Source organism: Hemitrygon akajei, chromosome 27 (assembly GCF_048418815.1).
Source record: "Hemitrygon akajei chromosome 27, sHemAka1.3, whole genome shotgun sequence".
Classification (NCBI taxonomy): Eukaryota; Metazoa; Chordata; class Chondrichthyes; order Myliobatiformes; family Dasyatidae; genus Hemitrygon; species Hemitrygon akajei.
The window spans coordinates 44,145,549-44,172,418 of record NC_133150.1 but is presented as its reverse complement, the minus strand read 5'-3'; the positions used below and the strand labels follow the sequence as shown (position 1 = coordinate 44,172,418).

Here is a 26,870-nt window from a genome sequence, read left to right as displayed (position 1 = left end):
TCTTCTCAGATTGCCTAGCACCTTTCCTCTCTTCTTTCCTGATTTCCCTCTTCAGCTGTGGTTTCCAGTGCTTCACTCCTGAACCATTCTCATGGAGTGAAATCTGGTTCGATGTAAACGTGAGCTGAACATCACACAGCCTATTGTTCTATCCTGTGGGATATATCTATAAATAGTTCTTAAAAATGTTGAATAAACTTTAATCATGAGATGCATATTACAAGAATTCCAGTTCCTTTTTCTTTGAATGAGTGTGTGTGTGTGTGTGTGTGTGTGTGTGTGTGTGTGTGTGTGTGTGTGTGTGTGTGTGTGTGTGTGTGTGTGTGTGTGTGTGTGTGTGTGTTTAAAGTCAAGTCAATTCTATTGTCATTTAACTATGGACTTGTATACTGTGAAGAGAGACAATGTTTCTCTGAACAGGGTGTAAAGCACTATAGTACATATTACACACAGTAACTTATGAAAGTATGAATGAAATCTACAGATGGATTACACACAAATAAACAATGCAAAGTGCATAAACTAAATGTTGTAAGTTACAGAACAGATGAACCAATGACATTTTGAATGCAATGCATGAGGGAGTTCAGAAAGCTAATGTCCTGAGGGAAGATATTGTTCCCATCCTGACCATTTTTGTTTTAATGCATCGGTGTCTCTTGCCTGATGGTAGAAAGTCAAACAGGGTGCTGGATGATGGGTGGGATCCTTGATAGTACGAAGGGCCCTTTGTACGTAGCGCTTCTGATAAATGTATCGGATGGATGGTAGGGAGACCTCTGAATGGTGCTCCAATAAAATTCCTTTAAGATGGGGAAGTGGCGGACCATCACTGCCCTCAATCTCCTTAGGAAATCAAGATTCTGCTGTGCATTCTTCTTCAGGGACATGTTATTAAGGGACCAGGTGATGTTATCCTTGATATGAATGGCGTGATTACCTCCTCCCTAGGGGAGCCATGTATTCACAGAGGGGGATGGTCCATCTGCACTTTCCTGATAGAAACTTAGAAGGTAGGTGCAGGAGTAGGCCATTCGGCCCTTCAAGCCTGCACCGCCATTCAGTATGATCATGGCTGATCATCCAACTCAGAACCCTGTACCTGCTTTCTCTCCATACCCCCTGATCCCTTTAGCCACAAGGGTCATATCTAACTTCCTCTTAAATATAGCCAATGAACCAGTCTCAACTGTTTCCTGTGGCAGAGAATTCCACAGATTCACCACTCTCTGTGTGAAGAAGTTTTTCCTCATCTTAATAACCCCTCGTTCTGGACTTCCTCAACATCGGAAACAATCTTCCTGCATCTAGCCTGTCCAATCCCTTTAGAATTTTATACGTTTCAATAAGATCCCCCCTGAGTCTTCTAAATTCCAGTGAGTATAAGCCTAGTCGATCCAGTCTTTCTTCATATGAAAGTCCTGCCATCCCAGGAATCAATCTGGTGAACCTTCTCTGTACTCCCTCTATGGCAAGAATATCTTTCCTCAGATTAGGGGACCAAAAGTGCACAGAATATTCTAGGTGCGGTCTCACCAAGGCCTTGTACAACTGCAGTAGAACCTCCCTGCTCCTGTACTCAAATCCTTTTGCTATGAATGCCAACTTGCCATTTGCCTTTTTCACCGCCTGCTGTACCTGCATGCCCACCTTCAATGACTGGTGTACAATGACACCCAGGTCTCGCTGCACCTCCCCTTTTCCTAATCGGCCACCATTCAGATAATAATCTGTTTTCCTGTTCTTGTAACCAAAGTGGATAACCTCACATTTATCCACATTAAATTGCATCTGCCATGAAATTGCCCACTCACCTAACCTATCCAAGTCACACTGCATCCTCTTAGCATCCTCCTCACAGCTAACACCGCCGTCCAGCTTCATGTCATCCACAAACTTGGAGATGTTGCATTTAATTCCCTCGTCTAAATCATTAATATATATTGTAAACAACTGGGGTCCCAGCACTGAGCCTTGCGGTACCCCACTAGTCACTGCCTGCCATTCTGAAAAGGTCCCGTTTACTCCCACTCTTTGCTTCCTGTCTGCCAACCAATTCTCTATCCGCATCAATACCATACCGCCAATACCGTGTGCTTTAAGTTTGCACACTAATCTCCTGTGTGGGACCTTGTCAAAAGCCTTTTGAAAATCTAAGTATACCACATCCACTGGCTCCCCCCTATCCACTCTACTAGTTACATCTTCAAAAAATTCTATAAGATTCGTCAGACATGATTTTCCTTTCACAAATTCATGCTGACTTTGTCCGATGATTTCACCTCTTTCCAAATGTGCTGTCATCACATCTTTGATAAGCGACTCTAGCATTTTCCCCACCACCGATGTCAGACTAACCGGTCTATAATTCCCCGGTTTCTGTCTCCCTCCTTTTTTAAAAAGTGGGGTTACATTAGCCACCCTCCAATCCTCAGGAACTAATCCAGAATCTAAGGAGTTTTGAAAAATGATCACTAATGCATCCATTATTTCTTGGGCTACTTCCTTAAGCACTCTGGGATGCAGACCATCTGGCCCTGGGGATTTATCTGCCTTTAATCCTTTCAATTTACCTAACACCACATCCCTACTAACATGTATTTCCCTCAGTTCCTCCATCTCACTAGACCCTCGGTCCCTTACTATTTCCGGAAGATTATTTATGTCCTCCTTAGTGAAGACAGAACCAAAGTACTTATTCAATTGGTCTGCCATGTCTTTGTTCCCTATGATCAATTCACCTGTTTCTGACTGTAAAGGACCTACATTTGTCTTGACCAATCTTTTTCTTTTCACATATCTATAAAAGCTTTTACAGTCAGTTTTTATGTTCCCTGCCAGCTTTCTCTCATAATCTTTTTCCCCTTTCCTAATTAAGCCCTGTGTCCTCCTTTGCTGGTCTCTGAATTTCTCCCAGTCCTCAGGTGTGCCGCTTTTTTTTGCTAATTTATATGTTTCTTCTTTGGATTTGATACTATCGCTAATTTCCCTTGTCAGCCACGGGTATACTACCTTCCCTGGTTTATTCTTTTGCCAAACTGGGATGATCAAATGTTGTAGTTCATCCATGCAACCTTTAAATGCTTGCCATTGCATATCCACTGTCAACCCTTTAAGTATCATTTGCCAGTCTATCTTAGCTAATTCACGTCTCATACCTTCAAAGTTACCCTTCTTTAAGTTCAGAACCTTTGTTTCTGAATTAACTATGTCACTCTCCATCTTAATGAAGAAATCCACCATATTATGGTCACTCTTACCCAAGGGGCCTTGCATGACAAGATTGCACACTAACCCTTCCTCATTGCTCAATACCCAATCTAGAATGACCTGCTCTCTAGTTGGTTCCTCGACATGTTGGTTCAGAAAACCATCCCGCATACATTCCAAGAAATCCTCTTCCTCATTGCTCAATACCCAATCTAGAATGACCTGCTCTCTAGTTGGTTCCTCGACATGTTGGTTCAGAAAACCATCCCGCATACATTCCAAGAAATCCTCTTCCTCAGCACCCTTACCAATTTGGTTCACCCAATCTATATGTAGATTGAAGTCACCCGTTATAACTGCTGTTCCTTTATTGCACGCATTTCTAATTTCATGTTTAATGCCATCCCCAACCTCACTACTACTGTTAGGTGGCCTGTACAATACTCCCACCAGCATTTTCTGCCCCTTAATGTTATGCAGCTCTACCCATATCGATTACCCATCCTCCAGGCTAATGTCTTTCCTTTCCATTGTGTTAATCTCCTCCCTAACCAGCAATGATACCCCACCTCCTTTTCTTTCCTGTCCATCCCTCCTGAATGTTGAATATCCCTGGATGTTGAGCTCCCATCCTTGGTCACCCTGGAGCCATGTCTCTGTGATCCCAACTATATCATATTCAGTAATAACTATCTGCACATTCGATACATCCACCTTGTTACGAATGCTCCTCGCATTGACACACAAAGCCTTCAGGCTTGTTTTTACAACACTCTTAGCGCTTATACAATTGTGTTGAAAAGTGGCTCTTTTTGCTTTTTGCCCTGGATTTGCTGCCTGCCACTTTTATTTTTCACCTTACTAGTTTTTGCTTCTACCCTCATTTTACAGCCCTCTGTCTCTCTGCACTTGTTCCCATCCCCCTGCCACATTAGTTTAAATCCTCCTGACAGCAGTTGTCCTGATGTCCGCAATGATTTCCTTGTTCTTCTCCATGTTTTGACTTAGCTTGTTCTTCTCACATCAATCCACCTGCCACTCCATTTCCTCTTCGTCCTCTGACTCAGAATTGTTTGTGTGCGTGTGCGTGTGTGTGCGTGTGTGTGTGTGTGTGCATGTGCGCGTGTGTGTGTGTGTGCGTGCGCGCGCGCGTGTGAATAAAAGCCTCTGGAACTACAAACTCTGTTTAGCGGAGCGAACAGAGCAAGTATAAAAACACTTACCTGTGCATTCACAGGCCCCTCCCACTGCAACACACCTCCTACTCAGTCCTGTCTGTGAGGCCTCAAAGTACCACATCCAAGTCCCACCGAATGTTCTCTGGTTATACAGTCCCCGGAGATTGAAACTCTGCAGTAATTGGACCAATACACAGTGCAAGGTGAAGCCACTAAATCAGAACTAATCATCTCCTGTCACCACTCTTCATGAAGCCCACCTCTGCGTTTACAAAACTTCCATGTTCCCACTGTAGTTTTCCATTTTCAAGCTTTGATTCTCATTGTGGAAATGATAAACTCAGTAAAGAAGTCACCATCGCCTCCAGGTGACTGATGTCCAAGCCGCTCTTTAACATCTGAGGGGCCCATTGATTATGGGGTCCTGATATCATGGTGAGTGCTGGAAAAGAGCCCACTCAGGTGAGGAGAAATGGCAGATGCCCATGTAGAGACAAAAGCAAGAGGTTATAGGTAGAGCAAACACGAGGAAATCTGCAGATGCTGGAAATTCAAACAACCCACACAAAATGCTGGTGGAACACAGCAGGCCAGGCAGCATCTATAAGGAGAAGCACTGTCGACGTTTCGGGCCGAGACCCTTCGTCAGGACTAACTGAACAGAGAGATACTAAGAGATTTGAAAGTAATGGGGGGAGGGGGAAATGCGAAATGATAGGAGAAGACCGGAGGGGGTGGGATGAAGCTAAGAACTGGAAAGGTGATTGGCGAAAGTGATACAGAGCTGGAGAAGGGAAAGGATCATGGGATAGGAGGCCTAGGGAGAAAGAAAGGTGGGGGGAAGCACCAGAGGGAGATGGAGAACAGGGAAACAGCTAAATATGTCAGGGATGGGGTAAGAAAGGGAGGAGGGACATTAACGGAAGTTAGAGAAGTCAATGTTCATGCCATCAGGATGGAGGCTACCCAGCCGGTATATAAGGTGTTGTTCCTCCAACCTGAGTTTGGATTCATTTTGACAATAGAGGAGGCCATGGATAGACATATCAGAAGGGGAATGGGACGTGATCTCCCTCCTGGCACTTATCCTTGTAAGCGGAACAAGTGCTACACCTGCCCTTACACTTCCTCCCTCACCACCATTCAGGGCCCCAGACTGTCGTTCCAGGTGAGGCAGCCAGAGTAATCAAAGACCTATCCACCTCAGACAATGTCTCTTCCCTCCTGTCTCATAGGCCAGAATCTACAAAACCCTGAAATCCTGTACCACCAGGCTCAAGGACGGCTTTTCCCTGCTGTTTGAAGACTATTGAATGGTTCCCTAGCAAAATAAGATGGATTCTTGGGCTCACAATCTACCTCGTTATGATCTTACCCCTTATTGTCCACCTGCATTGCTCTTTCTCTCTAACTGTCACACTTTATTCTGTATTCTTTTGTTGTCCTAACTTCATTTTTTATTTTATTGAGATATAATGAGGAACAGCCTCTTTTGGCACTTCATGCTGTCCAGCAATCCTCTAATTGTATTCTGAGTCTACCCACAATACAACCCCACATATCGGCTACTTTTAGGAGGCCTAAATGAATCCCATAATTTTTTTTTTACCTTGGCGTTTTCTTAACTCCACCCACAAAGATTCAACATTCTCAGACCCTATGTCACCTCCTTCTAAAGATGTAATTCCATCTCTTACCAATATAGCCAGACCACCACCAATACCCTCCTGCCTGTCCTTATGATACAAAGTATATCCTTTGATGTTAAGCTCCCAACTATGTCCTTCCTTCAGCCACGACTCAGTGATGCCCACAGTGTCACACCAACCAATCTCTAATTGTGCCACGAGTTCATCCACCTTATTCCAAACGCGAAGTGGATTGCCACATACAGCAGCCATCGTCGTAGCGGCCATCGTCGGAGTGGACTGAGGCAGAGTGCAACGGCTTTGGCTCAACAGGCAGAAGCGAGGTTTAAACGCAAGCGCGTGGAAGTCGGCCTCTCAGATCAGCGGGGGAATTTTAAAAAGTGAGCAGAGGCTGAGGACGAGCTTCTCTCCAGGTGAGGTAAAACCGGGTAAGCTGCTTCAGTTAATCTAATTAGCTTAGGGGTAGGTAATGGAGGCAGCAGTTAGGGCAGTTGAGTGCTCCGTTTGCAGTATGTGGGAGCACAATTGTCCCTGATGACTACACCTGCAAAAGGTGCATCCTGCTGCAGCTCCTGACAAACCGTGTTAGGGAACTGGAGCTGGAGCTGGATGAACTTCGGATCATTCGGGAGGCAGAAGCAGAAATAAACAGGAGTTACAGGGAGATAGTCACTCCTAAGAGTCAGGAGACAGGTAGTTGGGTGACTGTCAGGAGAGGGAAGGGGAATAGACAGGAAGAGCAGAGCACCCCTGTGGCTGTTCCCATCAACAATAAGTATACCGTTTTGGATACTGTTGGTGGGGATGACGTACCAGGGACAAGTTGTAGTGGTTGCGTCTCTGGCACCGAGACTGGACCCTCAGCTCAGAAGAAAAGGAGGGAAAGCCCCCCACCCTCCTCACAGCCCCCCACCCTGCACTCGTGACTACACCCCTCCTACACCTGAAACCACCACGGTGGGCTTCACAGCTGAACAGGTGAGAAGACAGCTGAAACGTCTCCTCCCAAGCAAGGCTGCAGGCCCTGATGGTGTCAGCCCCAGGGTGCTCAAAGCCTGTGAACCCCAGCTTTGTGGAGTTCTTCACCATGTCTTCAACCTGACCTTGAGTCTCCAGAGGGTTCCTGTGCTGTGGAAGACGTCCTGCCTCGTTCCTGTACTGAAGATGCTGCGCCCCAGTGGCTCCAATGACTACAGACCAGTGGCATTGACCTCCCACATCATGAAGACCCTGGAGAGACTTGTTCTAGAGCAGCTCTGGCCTATGGTTAGGCCACACTTAGACCCCTCCAGTTCGCCTTTCAGCCCCGACTAGGAGTTGAGGATGCCATCGTCTACCTGCTGAACCGTGTCTATGCCCACCTGGACAAGCTGGTGAGCACTGTGAGTGTCATGTTTTTTGACTTCTCCAGTGCGTTTAACACCATCCGTCCTGCTCTGCTGGGTGAGAAGCTGACAGTGATGCAGGTGGATGCTTCCCTGGTGTCATGGATTATTGATTACCTGACTGGCAGACCACAGTACGTGCACTTGCAACACTGTGTGTCAGGCAGAGTGGTCAGCAGCACTGGGGCTCCACAGGGGACTGTCCTGTCTCCCTTTCTCTTCACCATCTACACCTCTGACTTCAACTACTGCACAGAGTCTTGCCATCTTCAGAAGTTTTCTGATGACTCTGCCATATTTGGATGCATCAGCAAGGGAGATGAGGCTGAGTACAGGGCTATGGTGGGAAACTTTGTCACATGGTGCGAGCAGAATCATCTGCAGCTTAATGTGAAAAAGACTAAGGAGCTGGTGGTGGACCTGAGGAGGGCGAAGGCACCGGTGACCCCTGTTTCCATCCAAGGGGTCAGTGTAGACACGGTGGAGGATTACAAATACCTAGGGATACGAATTGACAATAAACTGGACTGGTCAAAGAACACTGTGGTTGTCTACAAGAAGGGTCAGAGCCGTCTCTATTTCCTGAAGAGAATGAGGTCCTTTATCATCAGCTGGACAATGTTGAGGATGTTCTACGAGTCTGTGGTGGCCAGTGCTATCATGTTTGCTGTTGTGTGCTGGGGCAGCAGGCTGAGTGTAGCAGACACCAACAGAATCAACAAACCCATTCGTAAGGCCAGTGATGTTGTGGGGGTGGAACTGGACTTGCTGACGGTGGTGTCTGAAAAGAGGATGCTGTCCAAGTTGCATGCCATTTTGGACAATGACTCCCATCCACTCCATAATGTACTGGAAAGGCACAGGAGTACATTCAGCCAGAGACTTATCCCACCGAGATGTAACACTGAGCGACATAGGGAGTCATTCCTACCTGTGGCCATCAAACCTTACAACTCCTCCCTTGCAGTGTCAGACACCCTGAGCCAATAGGCTGGTCCTGGACTTATTTCCACTGGCATGATTAACTTTTTATTATTTATGGTTTTATATTGCTATATTTCTACACTATTCTTGGTTGGTGTGGCTGTAAAGAAACACAATTTCCCTCAGGATCAATAAGGTATGTCTGTCTGTCTGAAAAGAAGAGAGCAGTAGTGATAGGGGATTTGATAGTTAAGGGGGCAGATAGGAGGTTTTGTGGAAGAGATCGAGAATCCCGGATGGTCTGTTGCCTCCCTGGTGCCAGGGTCCGCGATATCTCGGATCGAATTCTCACTATTCTCAAGAGGGAGAGTGAGCAGCCAGATGTCATGGTCCATGTAGGGACCAATGACGTGGGTAGGAAGAGTGAGGAGGTCCTGAAAGGTGAATTTAGGGAGCTAGGTGCCAAGTTAAAGGGCAGGACCTCCAGGATAGCAATCTCAGGGTTGCTACCAGTGCTACGTGCAGGTGGGTTTAGAAACAGTAAGATAGCGCAGACCAACAGGTGGCTGAGGACATGGTGCAGGAGGGAGGGCTTCAGATTTATAGATAATTGGGCAGTTTTCCAGGGAAGGTGGGACCAGTTCCAGCGGGACGGTTTATATCTGAACTGGAGGGGGACAAATATTCTTGCAGGTAGGTTTGCTAGAGAGGCTCCAGTGAATTTAAACTAGATACGAGTGGGGAGGGGAACCAGAGTGTAGGAACAGATGTATGGGAGAAGGAAGAAAAAGAAGATAGTAAAGTTGTTTGCACCGTTAGAGATAAACAGAGAGGAAGAGGTGGAGAATTTCTTAAATACATTTTTTTTAATGCTAGGAGCATTGTAAGAAAGGTGAATGAGCTTAGAGCATGGATTGATACCTGGAAATATGATGTTGTAGCTATTAGTGAAACATGGTTGCAGGGGGTGTGAGATTGGCAACTAAATATTCCTGGATTTCGTTGCTTCAAGTATGATAGAATCGGAGGGACAAGAGGGGGAGGTGTTGCGTTGCTTGTCAGAGAAAATATTACAGCGGTGCTCTGGCAGGATAGATTAGAGGGCTCATCTAGGGAAATTATTTGGGTGGAATTGAGGAATGGGAATGGTGTAGTATCACTTATAGGGTTGTATTATAGACCACCTAATGGGGAGCGAGAATTGGAGGAGCAAATTGGCAAGGAGATAGCAGATATTTGTAGTAAGCACAGGGTTGTGATTGTGGGAGATTTTAATTTTCCACACATAGACTGGGAAGCCCATACTGTAAAAGGGATGGATGGTTTGGAGTTTGTAAAATGTGTGTAGGGTAGTTTTTTGCAGCAATACATAGAGGTACCAACTAGATAAGGGGCAGTGTTGGATCTCCTGTTAGGGAATGAGATAGGTCAGGTGACGGAGGTGTGTGCTGGGGAGCACTTTGGGTCCAGTGAGCACAATGTCATTAGTTTCAATATAATTATGGAGAAGGATAGGACTAGACCCATGGTTGAGATTTTTGATTGGAGAAAGGCTAACTTTGAGGAGATGCGAAAAGACTTAGAAGGAGTGGATTGGGACAAAGAGAGATATCTACAATAAATATAGGCAGCATGGAGTAAATGAGGTGCTCAAGGAATATAAAGAATGTTAGAAGAATCTTAAGAAAGAAATTAGAAATGCTAAAAGAAGATACGAGGTTGCTTTGGCAAGTAAGATGAAAATAAATCCAAAGGGTTTCTACAGTTATATTAATAGCAAAAGGATAGTGAGGGATATAATTGGTCTGTTAGAGAATCAGAGTGGACAGCTATTTGTGGAGTCAAAGAAACGGGGGAGATTTTGAACAATTTCTTTTCTTCGGTATTCACTAAGGAGAAGGATATTGAATTGTGTAAGGTAAGGGAAACAAGTAGGGAAGATATGGAAACTATGATGATTAAAGAGGAGGAAGTACTGGAGCTTTTAAGGAATATAAAAGTGGATAAATCTCCAGATCCTGACAGGATATTCCCTAGGATCTTGAGGGAAGTTAGTGTAGAAATAGCAGGGGCTCTGACAGAAGGATTTCAAATGTCATTAGAAACGGGAATGGTGCTGGAGGATTGGCATATTGCTCATGTTGTTCCATTGTTTAAAAAGGGTTCTAAGAGTAAACCTAGCAATTATCGGCCTGTCAGTTTGACATCAGTGGTGGGTAAATTAATGGAAAGTATTCTTAGAGATGGTATATATAATTATCTGGATAGACAGGGTCTGATTAGGAACAGTCAACATGGATTTGTGCGTGGAAGGTCATGTTTGACAAATCTTCTTGAATTTTTTGAAGAGGTTACGAGGAAAGTTGACGAGGGTAAAACAGTGGACGTTGTCTATATGGACTTCAGTAAGGTCTTTGACAAGGTTCCGCATGCAAGGTCAGTCACGAAGGTTCAATCGCTAGGTATTAATATTGAAGTAGTAAAATGGATTCAACAGTGGCTGGATGGGAGATGCCAGAGAGTAGTGGTGGATAACTGTTTGTCAGGTTGGAGGCCAGTGACTAGTGGTGTGCCTCAGGGATCTGTACGGGGTCCAATGTTGTTTGTCATATACATTAATGATCTGGATGATGGAGTGGTAAATTGGTTTAGTAAGTATGCAGATGATACTAAGATAGGTGGCATTGTGGATAATGAAGTAGGTTTTGAAAGCTTGCAGAGAGATTTATGCCAGTTAGAAGAGTGGGCTGAACGATGGCAGATGGAGTTTAATGCTGATAAGTGTGAGCTGCTACATTTTGGTAGGAATAATCCAAATAGGACATACATGGTAAATGATAGGGCATTGAAGAATGCAGTAGAACAGAGTGATCTAGGAATAATGGTGCATAGTTTCCTGAAGGTGGAATCTCATGTGGATAAGGTGGTGAAGAGAGCTTTTGGTATGCCGGCCTTTATAAATCAGAGCATTGAGTGTAGGAGTTGGGATGTAATGTTAAAATTCTACAAGGCATTGGTGAGGCCGAATTTGGAGTATTATGTACTGTTCTGGTCACTGAATTATAGGAAAGATGTCAACAAGATAGAGAGAGTACAGTCAAGATTTACTAGAAAGTTACCTGGGTTTCAGCACCTAAGTTACAGAGAAAGGTTGAACAAGTTAGGTCTTTATTCTTTGGAGCGCAGAAGTTTGAGGGGGGACTTGATAGAGGTTTTTAAAATTATGAGTGGGATAGATAGAATTGACGTGGATAGGCTTTTTCCATTGAGAGTAGGGGAGATACAAACAAGAGGACATGAGTTGAGAGTTAGGGGACAAAAGTTTAAGGGTAACACGAGGGGGAACTTCTTTACTCAGAGAGTGGTAGCTGTGTGGAATGAGCTTCCAGTAGAAGTGGTAGGGGCAGATTTGGTATTGTCATTTAAAGTAAAATTGGATAGGTATATGGACAGGAAAAGAGTGGAGGATTATGGGCTGAGCGCAGGTTGGTGGGACTAGGTGAGAGTAAGCGTTCGGCACGGATTAGAAGGGCCAAGGTGGCCTGTTCCCGTGCTGTAATTGTTATATGGTTATAAAAACAATATCTTCAGTCCTGTACCCTACGCCCTTATGAATTTTGACTCTGTGGTCCGATGGAATTCTTTGCTCTGTCTGCATTTGTACCCAGTCATTGCCTTTCCCTTCCTTACATTCATGTTACATTCGACATCCACTTGTAAACCTGCTGGTTCATCCTCAGCTCCATCATCCTGGTTCCCATCACATGTACTGACATTGTCATCTTCTGAAGTTCATTATAACTGGTAAATCGGTTTATTGTTGTGGTACTCCAGTGTATGTGACAGTAGTAAACCAAACTACCAATTATAATATACTTCAGAAGATGTTTTAAGATCCCAGTATACTTATTATCACAGTATGTATAATATACGATCTAGAGGTATGTCTCCTTACAGGTAGCCATAAAACAAAGAAACCCAACAGAATCCATTAAAAAAGCAGACTGTCGAACACCCAATGCGCAGAGAGAAGAAAAACAGATCATGCAAACAATCAAAGCAAGCGAACAGTGATCAGAACCGATGTCCACAAAAGAACGCCTGTCAACCGACATGAAGCCGTGGACTCTCAGTTCGGTGCCGAGCTGAGTAAGTATCAGGGAGAAGCGAGCTGAACCAGACCATCTCTCGCCTTGGGCTCCCACACCCTGACCTTCAAAATCTGTCGACTGAAGAGTGTGAAAAGTTATCAAAAAGATAAATCTCCTGGAGGGCTGCATAAATGCAAATTCTTTCTTATGTTGATTGAAAAGGTACAGAAAGCATGATCAAGTTTAATATCACCGGCATATGTTGTGACATTTGTTAAATTTGTGTTAGCTGTACAGTGCAATTCATGATAAATATTGAAAAAACTGAATTACAGTAAGTGTATATTTATATATTAAATGGTTAAGTTAAAGTAACTCCTGCAAAAATGGAAATAAATAAAACAAAAGTAGTGAGGTGGTGTTCATGAGTTCAATGTCCATTTAGAAATTGGGTGGCAAGCTGTTTCTGAATCGCTGAGTGTGTGCCTTCAGGCTTCTGTACCTCCTCCTGAGGGTAACAATGAGAAGAGGGCATGTCCTGTGTTGGGGGTCCTCAATGATGGGTGCTGCCTTCTGAGGCTCTGCTCCCTCAAGATGTCTCAGATACTACGGAGGCCAGTACTCATGATGGAGCTGACTCTCGACAAGTGACTTCAGAACTGAAATTGAACTGAGGGCATTTTTGAGGGCAATTATTTTGTTTTGATGAAAGGTCTTGGCCCTAAATGTCAACTGTACTTTTTTCCAGAAATGCTGCCTGGCCTGTGAGATCGTCCAGTATTCTGTGTGCGTTGCTTGGATTTGCAGAATTTGAGGATTTTCTCTTGATTTTGTTTTCATTGTTGCCTGAGATCAGCAGTGAGAACAGAGAGAAACACAAGAGATTATTAATAGAAGTCATGTTTAATTGCTCACCTTATCAATTAATAGTCAATAATATGCACTTATTACTGATTCTCTTTTGTTGACAGAGCGTTTTTGAATATGTTTACAAATCTGATTATTATCCATTTGATTAAATAATTCCCCAGATCTGAATACCCTTGAAACTATTATAGAAATAGTTTGAGATGATTTGTCCTGTTCCGTGCTTCAGCCTGCGATTCCAAAGTTTAATTTCACTGAGTTTTTGAAGAGTCGGATTAGCTTTATATGTCACAAGGACAGTACATGGAAACATTGAAACGTACTGTGAAATACATCATTTGTGTCAATGACCAACACAGTCCGCATACGTGCTGGGGTGGTCTGCAGGTTTCAGCATGCTTCTTGTGTCAATATAGTAGGCTGACAGTTTATTAATTCTAACTTGTACATCCTTGGAAAGTGAGAGGAATACAGAGCACCCGGAGGAAATCCACGAGGTCCCAGGGAGTACGCAAAAACTCCTTCTAGACAGTGGCAGGAAATGAATCCCAATCTTACAGCTGGCACATTACATGGTTATGCTATCCTCTCGATAAGGTGCTGATAATTTTTTTTAAAGAACTTTTCACTTTGATGGAACTGCTGGGTCTAGTTATTGGAGAGTGTGCAAAAGTGGTTTACCAAGATGTTTCCTGGATTAGAGTGTATGTGATTTAAGGAGAGATTAGACAACCTTGTGTCGTGTTCTCTGCAGTGGTGGAAGCTGAGTGGAGACCTGATATATTTTTATAAGTTTATGTTCAGTCGCCTCTGTATGAGGTACCTCCTATACCTGATAAAGTGGTCACTGAGTGTATGTTTGTGGTCTTCTGCTGCTGTAGCCCATCCACATCAAGTTTTGACATGTTGTGTATTCAGGAATGCTCTTCCGCACACTATTGTTGTAACATGTGGTTATTTCAGTTCATGTCCCCTTCCGGTCAGCTTGAACCAGTCTGGCCATTCTCCGCTGACATCTCTCATTAACAAGGCATTTCTGCCCACAGAACAGCTTCTCACTGTATGATTTTTGCTTATCGCACCATTCTCTGTAACGTCCAGAGATGTGCATGAAATTTCCTGGAGATCAGCAGTTTCTAGGGTACTCAGGCCACCCCATCTGGCACCAACCATCATTCCACAGACAAAGTCACTTAGATCACATTACTTCCCCATTCTGAGCTTTGGTCTGAAGAACAGCTGAACCTTTTGACCATGTCTGCATGCTTTTATGCATTGAGTTGCAGCTACATGATTGGCTGATTAGATATTGGCATTAATGAGCAGGTGCATGGGTGTATCTAATAAAATGGCCTCTGAGAGTATGAGAGGGATAGATAGCCAGCGAGTGTGTCGCCACCCACAGCTCCAATCTGCTAATTAAAGTTGCTGACAGGACAGCACTGATTGGCCTAATCTCAAATAATAATGAGGCAGCCTACAGAGAAGAAGTCATCACCCTGACACCATGGTGTCAAGAAGACAACCTCTCCCTCAATGTTGCAAAAATGAAGGAGCTGGTTGTGGACTACAGGAGGAATGGAGACAGGCTAGCCCCTGTCGACATCAATGGATCTAGGGCTGAGAGGGTGAACAGATTTAAGATCCTCGGCATACACATCACTGAGGATCTCATGTTATATTTGTTGTGCATACCATTTACTATAAATTAATATAAGTTGCATATTGCACATTTAGACAGAGACCTACTGTCTACTGTCTAAGACCTACTGTTAAGTTTAAAGCAGATGTATCGGGCAAGTCTTTTACACGGAGACTGTTTGATGCTTGGAATGAGCCCCAGGGAATATTGAAGGCCAAAGGGACTCTTCCTGTGCTTTGCTATTCATGGGTTTATGAACTGTTCAGACATCTGATGGTGAAGGGGGAGGAGGTGTTCTTAAATCATTAAGAGTGAGTCTTTAAGAAGTTAGGATAGGTATATGGATGTGTGGGTGCAGGAGGACATTGATGTGGGTGTGGGAGATGGAATCAGACAGAAGACTAGACTGGCATGGGCTGGATTGGATGCGGGGCCTGTCTCTGTGCTGTAGTGTCTATGACAATCGGAATCACGACACTTCTTACTGCAGTGTCCATGATGATTGGATTTATAACTCTTTGTACTGTAGAATCGATGGCAGTCGGATTTGATTCTTTGTAGTGTGATGTCGATGACAATCGGACTCATGACTCTGGATAGATTATGAAACCATATATTTTGCTTCTATTCTGTTCATTATTTTTTGTCCTGAATATGATTCTGAGATGTTTGAGCCTGTGATTTCCATTTTGGAAATTGTCAGGGTGTTCTGGTGCTCTGTGGTCGCTGGCAGGATCATGACAATACGACTGCAGGATGGCCCTCAAGTCGATGCTCGACTCCATTTTGTGGATTAAAGTTTCCATTGTTCGCCGATTAAAACAAGTAGAGACGTTGAAATATCAAGTGAATGCGGGAGGTGAACACCCGCTGCCAGAATTTTGATCGCTGGTGGGATTGCTCTGCTGTAAGAGAATGGATACTACCTTTTGAACACTGGTGTCAGAGAGGGAAAGAACTGCCGCTGGTTTACCCAGGTTTTCAGTCTTATAGTATTTTATATTCTGTGTTTTTTTGCCCGATTTTTCTCATTCATTGTGTGTGGAGAGGGGGATTTGCTGATTGATGTTTCTGCTCCAGTTTTGTCCATTTCTTTGTGCAGGAAGTAGATATTTAGGGGTTGAAGATCGTGCTACCGTTCTTTTCTTTCTTGGTTTCAAGAGACTGGATAGGCTGTGTCTGTTTTCCCTGGAGTGAAGGAGGCTGAGGGGTGACCTTCTCGAGGTTTATAAAATCACGAGCTGTTGTACATAACGTGAATAGTCACAGTCCTTTTCATGGTCTAGAAATAAAAGGTAGAGGTTTAAGGTGAGATGGGAAAGTTTTAAAAGGGACCTGAGGGGCAATGTTTTCCCCCATGTAATGTGGTGGGTATATGGAATGAGCTGCTAGAAGTAGAGGTGGAGGTAGGGAGAATTAAAAATATTTAGCAATGTACAACAATAGGAAGGGTTTGGAGTCAGAGAATTTCAGAAGAATAAAATAAGTTTCAATAAGTGCTTTTACTGTCAGAGAAAGGCATACAATATACATCCTGAAATTCATTTTCTTCCCAGACATCCACAAAAACAAAGGAGTTCCCCAAGGAATGAATGACAGTTAAAACATTAGAGCCCCAAAGCCCCCCCAACTCCCCCTCCCATGCACAACCAGCTGCAAGGCAACTCCCCCCTCCACCCACCAGCAAAGATGCATCAACACCCTTCACTTATCAGTCAGTCGTGCAGCAAAGAATCAATAAGGACACAGACTTGCAGTACCCCAAAGAGTACTCGTTCACCCAGTAATTTGACATACCACAGGCTCTCTCCCTCCCTAATAAGGGAAAAAGGGGTGTCCCGTTTCACATCGAGACAGGAGGCATAACAAACAACTCACTAATTTACGATTTTCCAAGTCAGTTGCTTCGCTTTTTCCGAGCTCTGCGCCCGGAGATTTGGCTCCAAGAAGGTGCAGCTCCCTGAGCACACGACCCCTGGCAGCCAACCCGCTGCTCCCGATGTTCCGTGTTCTCCCGCGATGCTTCAGTTTGCGGCACCGGCCTGGAATCAGCATGTCCCCAGAGACATGAAATCCCGGAACCGTGTAAGTACGCTCATCTTCCAGGCCGTATCCTTGGGCTATCCTCATCTGGACCATGATCCTCCCCATTCATGTACTTATCCAAAATTCTCTTAAATGTTGCAATGAAACTCGAGTCCTCCACTTCCACTGACAGCTCATTCCACACTCTCACCATCTTCTGAGTCATGATGGTCCCCTCTCAAATTTTTCTTAAATATTTCACCTTTCACCCTTAACCTATTACCTGTACTTCCTGTCTTATCCAACCTCAACAAAAATGCCTGCTTCCATTGACAATATCCATTCCCATTAACATTCTGTACACAACTATCGAATTCCCTCACGTTCTCCTTCGCTGCAGGGATGAAGTCCAGGTCGATGCAACCTTTCCTTGTTCCTCAGCTCCTCAAGTCCTAGCAATACCCTTGTAAATTTTCTCCGTCCTCTTTCAATCTGCCTGATACCTTTCCAGTAGATAGGTGACCAGAACTGCACACAATACTCCAAATTTGGCCTGACCCACGTCTTAGACAACTTCAAGATAACAGCCCAGTTATCTGATTTATGAAGGTCAATGTGGAAAAAACACACGTCAGGCAGCACAGTAACGCAGAGGTTGGTGCAACGCTTTACAAAGCTAACTGTAAATTAGGGTTCGATTTCCCACGTTGTCTGTAAGGAGTTTGTACATTCTCCCTGTGACCAAGTGGATTTCTTCCAAGTGCTCTGGTTTCCTCCCACATTCCAAAGACTTTTGCTTAGGGTCAGTAAGTTGTGGGCATGCTATATTGGCACCAGAAGTGTAGTGATACTTTCAAGCTGCCTTGCACAATCCTCGCTGATTTGACTTGACACAAATGACAGATTTCCCTGCATATGAGAAAGTCTGCGGATGCTGGAAATCCAAAGCAACACACATAGAGTGCTGGAGGAACTCAGCAGGTCAGGCAGCATCTGTGGAAGTGAATAAACAGTCAATGTTTAAATTTACTCTGGTCTTTGAACTTAGTTGGATGTCACAAAATTATGAGAGACATAGACATCATAGCCAGTCAATGACGCCATCCTCCATTCTTTGTCAGGTCTCACTGATGTAGAGGAGGCCTCAATGGGAAAACCAGATAGAATAAATGACTGTGGTGGATTCACAAGTAAAGGGCTACGTCACCTGGAACTACCTCACCTGGAAGGACTGTTTAGGTCTCAGTCATTTGATAAAACAGTTCTTAATCTAATTTCTGATTGTGTTATCTGTGATAAGACTTTAATTCCACAACACTTAACATACTTTATTATAAATCAACTTCTATATTGAAGGGTGTCCTGAATAGAATGTGTTTTATCAAAGATAAACTGATCACGAGGACAATTATATTTACTTCTCATGTGGAATGATTGTATCTGTGTCCATGTGACAATGATTCCTTGAGTATAAATATTAGGGCTCAGAAGCCCGATGTCAGATTCTGAAAGGAATCCAATCGATTCAACATGAAGTGGTTACTCCTTGCCTTTGTATGCATCCAGCTCTCTGATGCCGTCATCAGGTAGGATCATTTTAACCAAATCTTAACGGTTTGGGCAATTAATTTTTCTCCCCAAGGAACAATAACAGATGCTGACATTCTTAAATCATTTCCCACTTTACAGAGTTCCTTTACGTAAAGGAAAATCTGCCCGAGATGTTCTTCGGGAGAAGGGATTGTTGGAAGATTTCCTCAAGAAACATCCATATGATCCCTGCACAAAGTTCAAAGGTGCTTGTTCCATTGAAACTTTGGCATCAGAGGAGCCTATGACCAACTACATGGATGTAAGTAATCCTTGACTGCTATGATCTGAAATGTGGGGTGAAGGAACTCTTGACCTTCTTAATGAAAATGGTGTAACATTTCTATTGTTTTTAGAGCGAGTTCCTATTTGAAGAGAACGGGGAGGTGCAGAAGGAATAGTCCCTTCAGAATGCTGATAGGGGGAGCAGTGGTGGGGAGATGAGTCCAGTGGTGGAATCCTGTAGAGTCTGATAGAAATGATGGGGTATGATCCATTGAATGTGGAAGCTAGTCAGGTGGAGGGTGGGGACAAGATGAACCCTATTCCAGTTGCTGCTGGGAAAAGAGTTGGTGTGATAAGAAGTGGAAAATTGGTAACACGGTGAATTGGTTTCCGATTAGTAAAATTCCACCTATCACCTCCCAGCTTCTTATTTCATCCTGCTCATACACCCACCCACAGTTCTTCCCACTTACCTGGACATACGTATCAGCTGCTAGTTTGTACTCCAGCCTCTCTTACTTCTGTCTTCTTCCCCTTTCCTCTCCAGTCTTTATGAAGGCAATCACACTTAATCTGAGTAACCAAGGACATCTTGTTTTTGCCGACAGCTGTCATACTACGGAGCCATCAGCATCGGTAACCCCCCACAGAGCTTCACTGTCGTCTTTGATACTGGCTCATCCAACCTCTGGGTCCCATCAGTGTACTGCAGCCAAACACCATGCGGTAAGAAAATATAACAATGATATTAACATATTTACCAGTTCTGACACTGAGGTAGGGCCCTCTGGAGTGTTAGAGAATAGAGGGACCTAGAGATACAAGTACATGTATCCCTGAATGTGGTGTCACAGGTAGACATTGTGGTGAAGAAGGGTTTTGGCATTCTGGCCTTCATCAGTCAGGGTATTGGGTATAGAAGATCAGATGTTGCTGAGGCCACAGCTGGAATATTGTGTACAGGTTTGATCATGGCTCTACAGGAAAGATGTTGTTAAGCTGGAAAGCGTGTGAAAGGGAATTATGAGGACTTTGCTGGGACTCGGTGTACATTATATGTTAAATGAATGTCGCACCATTGAAACAGATGTTGAACTGTTTTGCTTCCATCAATGACACAGTCCATAGACGTGCAGCGGACAGCCTGCAAGTGTTGTCTTGCTTCTGCCCCCAGTGTAGCGTGACCACAACTTACTCTCCCTCATGTCTTTGGAATGTGGGTGGAAACTGGGGCTCTGGTCTGGTGAGGGGTAGAATGTTTGCAACTTGGCTGAAGGGGAAATCTCGGAGTCTGCCAGCCCTGCGATGTTTGGTGTGCTTCTGACGAGTCTTAGGGAACTATTGACCGGGGTTTGCTTGGCACAGGGTGATATATTGAAACTTTTTGTTTCATTGATGAAATGGATGTTTCTTTGCAGTGAAGCACCACAGATTCAACCCATCCCAGTCCTCAACCTTCCGCACGAATAATAAGTATCTGTCCATCACGTATGGGACAGGAAGTATGACCGGTTTTCTGGGATATGATACTCTGAGAGTAAGTGAACTCTTCACCCTCATAACTCAAACCACAGTGATACCTCTACTACAAAACTCAGAGATCCAAACCGATACAACATTCTCAATATTATTGATGACTATTTATTTATTGTTATTTTATGGTGTTGCTTTCCTTGTCTTTATTTGCACATTTCTTGTTTGCCCATCTTTGTGTGCAGTTTGTTTTCATTAATTCTTTGTTCTACTCTGAATGCCCACAAGAAAATGAATCTCAGGGTCGTATATGGTGACATATAATAAATTGAATAAATGAAACTGATGAGTGGATGTGGAATGGCTTTGCTAGGCATGTATTCCTGTGCCAACGTAGCATACCCACAGTAACACAGTGCTTGACAATCTGAACAAACCATGTAACAACAGTGAAAGAAGCCCTGTTCCTCCCTCCTTCCAACCACCTTTCTACCCACACACCCACAGACACACAGCCCTCTCTCCCCAGGACAGGCCATCCTTGACCTCTGTGGATTTGGAGATCCGGTGCCCCTGACATCGGTTATCAGACAATCGTTGAATCTGTGCTTACAAATTGGGTCCAATCATGATTTTAATCACAAACCTATACAGCATGGATATAGGCTCCTTGGCCCATCAACAACCATTAACTCTCTGCCTGCATTGATCTACTCTTTGTAATTCCCTCCACATTCTTCTCAACTCCTCCTTCCGAGCATCATTATCTGAGATGACTATGTTGATATCATACTTTAAATCAGCTTCTTCCCCTCCCCTGCCATCCGAGTTCTGAATAGACATTGAACCCCCCATCAAGACAACCTCACTACTTTGCTTTACTTCTTCTTTTTGCCCTTCTTATTTAATTTCACTCATATATATATACATACACACACACACTATATATGTATGTATTTACTGTAATCTGTAGTTTGTCTCTCTATTATTGTACAGCAAACTCAAAGTTAACAAATTTAACGACATATCAGAATCAGAATCAGAGTTAATATCACCGACATATGTTATGAAAATTGTTCAGTTTACAGAGGTAGTGCAACAAAATACATGATGAATAAATATGGAGAGACAGAACTGTGTTACTCTAAGTATATATATATGTTTATTAATTTTAATCAGAAATAAGTAATACAAAATAAGAGAATAAAAATTTTACACACTTAAAAACCTGGGGGAACTCAGCAGGCCAGGCAGCATCTAGGGAATAGGGTACAGTTGATATTTTGGGCCAAAAACCATGCTGAACATGTATTAGTTCAGCATGAATCGTCCTTTAGTCTTTCTCAACACCCTCTAGATTCTAGCTCTTGAATAATTTACAGTGACCAATTAACCAATCAATCAGCATGTCTTTGGGGAATGAGAGAAAATCAGATCAGACAGAAAGAACCCACCTGATCACAGGGGATGATCTACAAACTCCATGCGGGAAATACCAGAGGACGGGTTTGAACCTGGGTCACTGGCATTGTGAGGCAGCAGCTCCATGAGCTGTGCCCATGTGCGGCCTGACAGGATAAATATCTGATTAATTTCTCTTTAAATCTGTCTCACCAGCTTTCTAACCTTGTGATCAATGGACAAGAGTTTGGATTAAGTGAGACCGAACCCGGCGGTTTCTTCTCCTACTGTAATTTCGACGGTATTTTGGGCTTGGGCTATCCATCACTTGCGGCAGAAGGAGCCACTACAGTGTTCGACAACATAATGTCTCAGCATCTGGTTTCACAGCCACTCTTTTCTGTCTACTTGACAAGGTTAGCACTTTGTAACTCCTTCCTTCACTACCGGAGAATCTGTAATGTGACATGTTAATTTGGTTGGTACCAACATCACTTCTTCTTCTGACGATTCTGGTTATTTATTTTAGTTCAATGGGATTCTAGGAATTAAATCGAGAATATAAAATAGGGATGATGTTGAAAACTTAAAAAGCAGATTACTGGGTCCGGTCCAACATGTCAGGTCAGGGCTGATGACGTTAATTGAACTGGAAGTTGAAGACATTTTGGTCTCCAGTCAGATAAAGATGTCCATCATTCTTAGAGTTTTATTGTTACTTCAGCTTGGACAACTCATTTAAGGTCTAGAGTGACTTGAATACGTGGATAGGAAAGGCTTAGGAAGACATGGAACAGACGGGGGCAAGTGGGATTGGTGTAAATGGTGAGCATGGATGAATTGGAGTAAATGCCCCTTTTCCATGCTGTGTGACTCTATAAATGCATGTTTTTGTTGCAATATTAATGAAATTATTCCTTTAAAGATTTAAAGATTAGCTTTATTTTTTGCATGTATATTGAAACTTGCTGATGTGTTTCAGGGATGTGCTGGGGACAGCCTGAGAGTGCCACCTCACTTCTGGTGTCTACACATCGTGCCTACAACTTACTAACCAAAATCTGTACATCTTTTGAGCGTTTAAATCTGAGATATTCTTATTTAACGTTGTTTTCCAGGACAAATGGTGAATCTGGAAGTGAAGTCCTTTTTGGTGGAATTGACTCAAGCCGCTACACTGGCCCAATCTACTGGGTCCCTGTTACCCAGGAGGCCTATTGGCAAATTGAGATCCAGAGGTAAGTGGTATCTCCATCTGCGGTATTCTCTCACTGATCAGCCGTTGATGATTAACTTTCAGTGAGTTGAACCAGTTATATAGTTAGAATTTATAGAGAAAACAATTGTTAGAGTCATGATGAGGCTACAGTGTGGATGGAGGAGCAACTCCTGATATTCCATCTGGGCAGCCTCCTCTCTGCTGGCATGAACATTGATTTTTCTAACTTCCAATAATTTTTCCCCATTCCCCTTCTCTCTTTATCCATTACCTGTTCTGGGTCCCCTCTCACCCCTTCTCCTCTCCTTACATCTCGCAAGTCATCTCTCATCCTCCGTTGGTCCAAAGAGAAAATCCCTAGCTCACTCAACCTACCTCATGAGATATGCTCTCTAATCCAGGCAACTTCCTGGTAAATCTTCTCTGCACTCTTTCTAAAACTTCCTCATCCTTCCTATAATGAGGCAATGAGAACTAAACACAATAGTCCAAGTAGAATCGAACTAGATATAACGAATACTTCAGCTTGATGACGAGATTTTCCAAATTATTTTCTTGAATTTCGGACTCAATTCTGAACTGCTTCTACAACCCATACACGCAACTTCAAGAACTCCTAAACTCATATTCTCAGTTTTAGTTATTTTAATTGGCACAATTTGTCATTTTTGCACATTGATTGTTTGTCAGTCTTTGCTTATTGATAGCTTTCATAATATCTATTGTGTTTCTTTATTTGTCTGTCATTGAATCTCAGGGTAGTACAGTACAGGGTGACATATACATACTTTGATAATAAGTTTAATTTGACTCTGATTTTGGCAATAAATCCAAATCAGCATTTTTGGCTAACACTATGATGTTTCTCCCTCAGAGTGACAGTCAACGGCCAGATTGTGGCTTGCTCTCAAGGTTGCCCTGGCATCGTTGATACTGGAACTTCTCTTATCGCTGTTGGCGGAAATTACATCGGCAATATTCAGCAAAGCATTGGAGCAACTCCAAATTATTATGGCCAGGTAGGGGCTGATTGTCCAGTGGTCTGTGCTCAGATGGCAGCTGTAAATTCAGTATACAGACAGCACATTGAGTTAATGAAATGATCTGTCATGCCAGCAGCAGTGATTGTGCAAAGAATGTGCTCAGTGAGAAATGGCTAGGATTACCATCTCCATTCACAATGTAACAACCACGAATCGCTGGATGAACTCAGCAGGCCAGGCAGTTTCTATAGAAAAGAATAAACAGTCAATGTTTCATCAGGCCTGGAAAGAAAGAGAAGTTAGAGTAAGAAGGTGGGGGAGAGGGACGGAAGAGGCACAAGGTGATAGGTGAAATTGGTGGGAGAGGGGTGAAATAAAGAGATGGGAAGTTGATTGGAGAAAGAGATAAAGGGCCGGAGAAGGGGGAATCTGATAGAAGAGGACAGAAAACCATGGAAGAAGGTGAAGGGGAAGAACAGGAAAGGGAGATGATGGGCAGGTAAGGAGATCAGGTGAAAGAGGGAAACAGGAATGAGGAATGGTGAAGGAGTGGTGTGTGGGTGGTGCAATTTCCAGAAGTGTGAGAAATCAGTGTTCATGCCATCAGGTTGGAGGCTATCCAGATGGAATATAAGCTGTTGCTCCTCCGACTGATTGTGGCCTCATCGCGACAGAAGAGGAAGGAGGCCATGGATTGTGTTTTATCATCATTGTACATTCAACCTTTCTCTATTAGTTGTAAAAGCATTAAAGCATGGAAATACACATTGGGTCAGGCAGCATCTGTGGAGAGAGAAATAAAGAAAAGAGAGTCTTTAGATGCTGAAAATCCTGATGAAGGGTCTTTGCCTGAAACATCAACTGTTCATTCCTCTGCATAGACTCTGCCTGACCAGTTGAGTTCCTCCAGCATTTATAGTGAGGGAGAATTAAAATAGTGATACACGTTGATGACTTTACATCAGAAGTGGCCAGTTTTGGAAAGTCTGTCGATCAGAAATGACTGATTTCACCAATGATTTCTGAGGACTGTAACAAACCTAATTATTAGATGATGTGGTCTTACTAATGTAAGATCAGAGAAAACAAAGTCAGAGTAGGAATGGGATGGAAATTTAAAATAACAACTTTCTTGGAAGTTAGGGTCATCCCTGTGGTTTGAATTAAGGTGCTATACAAAGTGGCTACCCTATCTGCCTCTGGTTTCTCTGGTGGAGGTGAGGCCACAGAATGAACACCCAATGCACTAAATTTAAAAAGAAGTGTGGCGAGGATGTTTTCAATAGTGAGAGAGTCTAGGACCAGAGAACACAGCCTCAGAATAGAAGGATATCCTGTTAGAACTGTTATGAAGAGGCATTTCTTTAGCCAGAGGGTGGTGTATCAGTGGAAGTTGTTGGCAAAGTTGGCGTGGAGGCCATGTCAGTGAATATATTTAAAGCAGTGTAGACAGTTTCTTGATTAAGGGGAAGGCAGACGAATGGGGTTGAGAGGGAATGTAAGTCAGCTATGATGAAAAGGCAGAGAAGACTGGATGGGTTGAATGGCTCAGTTCTGCTCCTATGTCTTATGGTCTAAATATTGTTGCTCTTCTTTCACAGTACACCATAAATTGCAACAATATTGGCAATATGCCTGATGTGGTCTTCACCATCAATGGATATGACTTCACTCTTCCTGCCTCAGCCTACACACTGAAGGTACGTGATTCATCAAACATATGGGGGATGAGAATTTCAAGGGATGCATTCATTAACCTTGCACGGTTTAATGACACATGTTATAATGATCATTTATTGAGTGGACACTTGACCTGGTGTTAATTGCTCTCCATTTCCTTCCAGACCAGTTACTCTAACACGGTCAACTGCGACAGTGGATTTAGCGGCACTGGTGGAAACCTCTGGATTTTGGGAGATGTCTTCATTAGAGAATATTACTCCATCTTCGACAGAGGAAACAACCGAGTGGGATTGGCTAAGGCCATCTAACTTGCCCCTCAATATTCCCATTGAAGGTCCATCCCAGTTCAAATTTGCAGGTTGACTTAAGCCATCTCATTTGTCATCTGACCATACAGTATCAAAGATCAGGGTGTCACTTTCAGAATCCTGAAGGTGAAGCCACCGTATTGAATGCTGGGTTTTTACTTAAAGGAAAATGCAAAAAGAGGGGTAACTGAAATAAGTGCCTGGCCAGGATGGGATTTTAAAGGACCAATCTATGAATTTTGGGTCTGGACTGGATATGCAAATATTGAGATCATGTAATTATGCCTCTTCTCAGATTGCCTAGCACCTTTCCTCTCTTCTTTCCTGATTTCCCTCTTCAGCTGTGGTTTCCAGTGCTTCACTCCTGAACCATTCTCATGGAGTGAAATCTGGTTCGATGTAAACGTGAGCTGAACATCACACAGCCTATTGTTCTATCCTGTGGGATATATCTATAAATAGTTCTTAAAAATGTTGAATAAACTTTAATCATGAGATGCATATTACAAGAATTCCAGTTCCTTTTTCTTTGAATGAGTGTGTGTGTGTGTGTGTGTGTGTGTGTGTGTGTGTGTGTGTGTGTGTGTGTGTGTGTGTGAGTGTGTGTGTGTGTGTGTGTGTGTGTGTGTGTGTGTGTGTGTGTGTGTGTGTGTGTGTGTGTGTGTGTGTGTGTGTGTGTTTAAAGTCAAGTCAATTCTATTGTCATTTAACTATGGACTTGTATACTGTGAAGAGAGACAATGTTTCTCTGAACAGGGTGTAAAGCACTATAGTACATATTACACACAGTAACTTATGAAAGTATGAATGAAATCTACAGATGGATTACACACAAATAAACAATGCAAAGTGCATAAACTAAATGTTGTCAGTTACAGAACAGATGAACCAATGACATTTTGAATGCAATGCATGAGGGAGTTCAGAAAGCTAATGTCCTGAGGGAAGATATTGTTCCCATCCTGACCATTTTTGTTTTAATGCATCGGTGTCTCTTGCCTGATGGTAGAAAGTCAA

At 43.3% G+C, this 26,870-nt stretch overlaps 1 protein-coding gene across 1 annotated transcript; it reads left to right on the top strand.

Annotated features, from left to right (window-relative positions):
* The first annotated feature begins 18,426 nt into the window (after positions 1-18,426).
* Positions 18,427-26,354, top strand: LOC140717327 (pepsin A-like). Its single transcript, XM_073030802.1, has 9 exons — positions 18,427-18,557; positions 18,661-18,823; positions 19,395-19,512; positions 20,205-20,323; positions 21,877-22,076; positions 22,779-22,898; positions 23,754-23,898; positions 25,464-25,562; positions 25,707-26,354. Exons 1-9 carry the CDS (start codon positions 18,502-18,504, stop codon positions 25,851-25,853), a joined length of 1,167 nt encoding a protein of 388 aa, XP_072886903.1. The 5' UTR covers positions 18,427-18,501; the 3' UTR covers positions 25,854-26,354.
* The last annotated feature ends 516 nt before the right edge of the window (positions 26,355-26,870 follow it).

What these genes read in the sequence shown, in the direction of transcription:
- LOC140717327 (XM_073030802.1), top strand. Translation starts at nt 18,502, where the DNA reads ATGAAGTGGTTACTCCTTGCCTTTGTATGCATCCAGCTCTCTGATGCC. An exon ending in CTCTCTGATGCCGTCATCAG is followed by an intron (nt 18,558 to 18,660) that starts GTAGGATCATTT and finishes CCCACTTTACAG; the next exon opens with AGTTCCTTTACGTAAAGGAA. An exon ending in TTTTCTGTCTACTTGACAAG is followed by an intron (nt 22,077 to 22,778) that starts GTTAGCACTTTG and finishes GTTGTTTTCCAG; the next exon opens with GACAAATGGTGAATCTGGAA.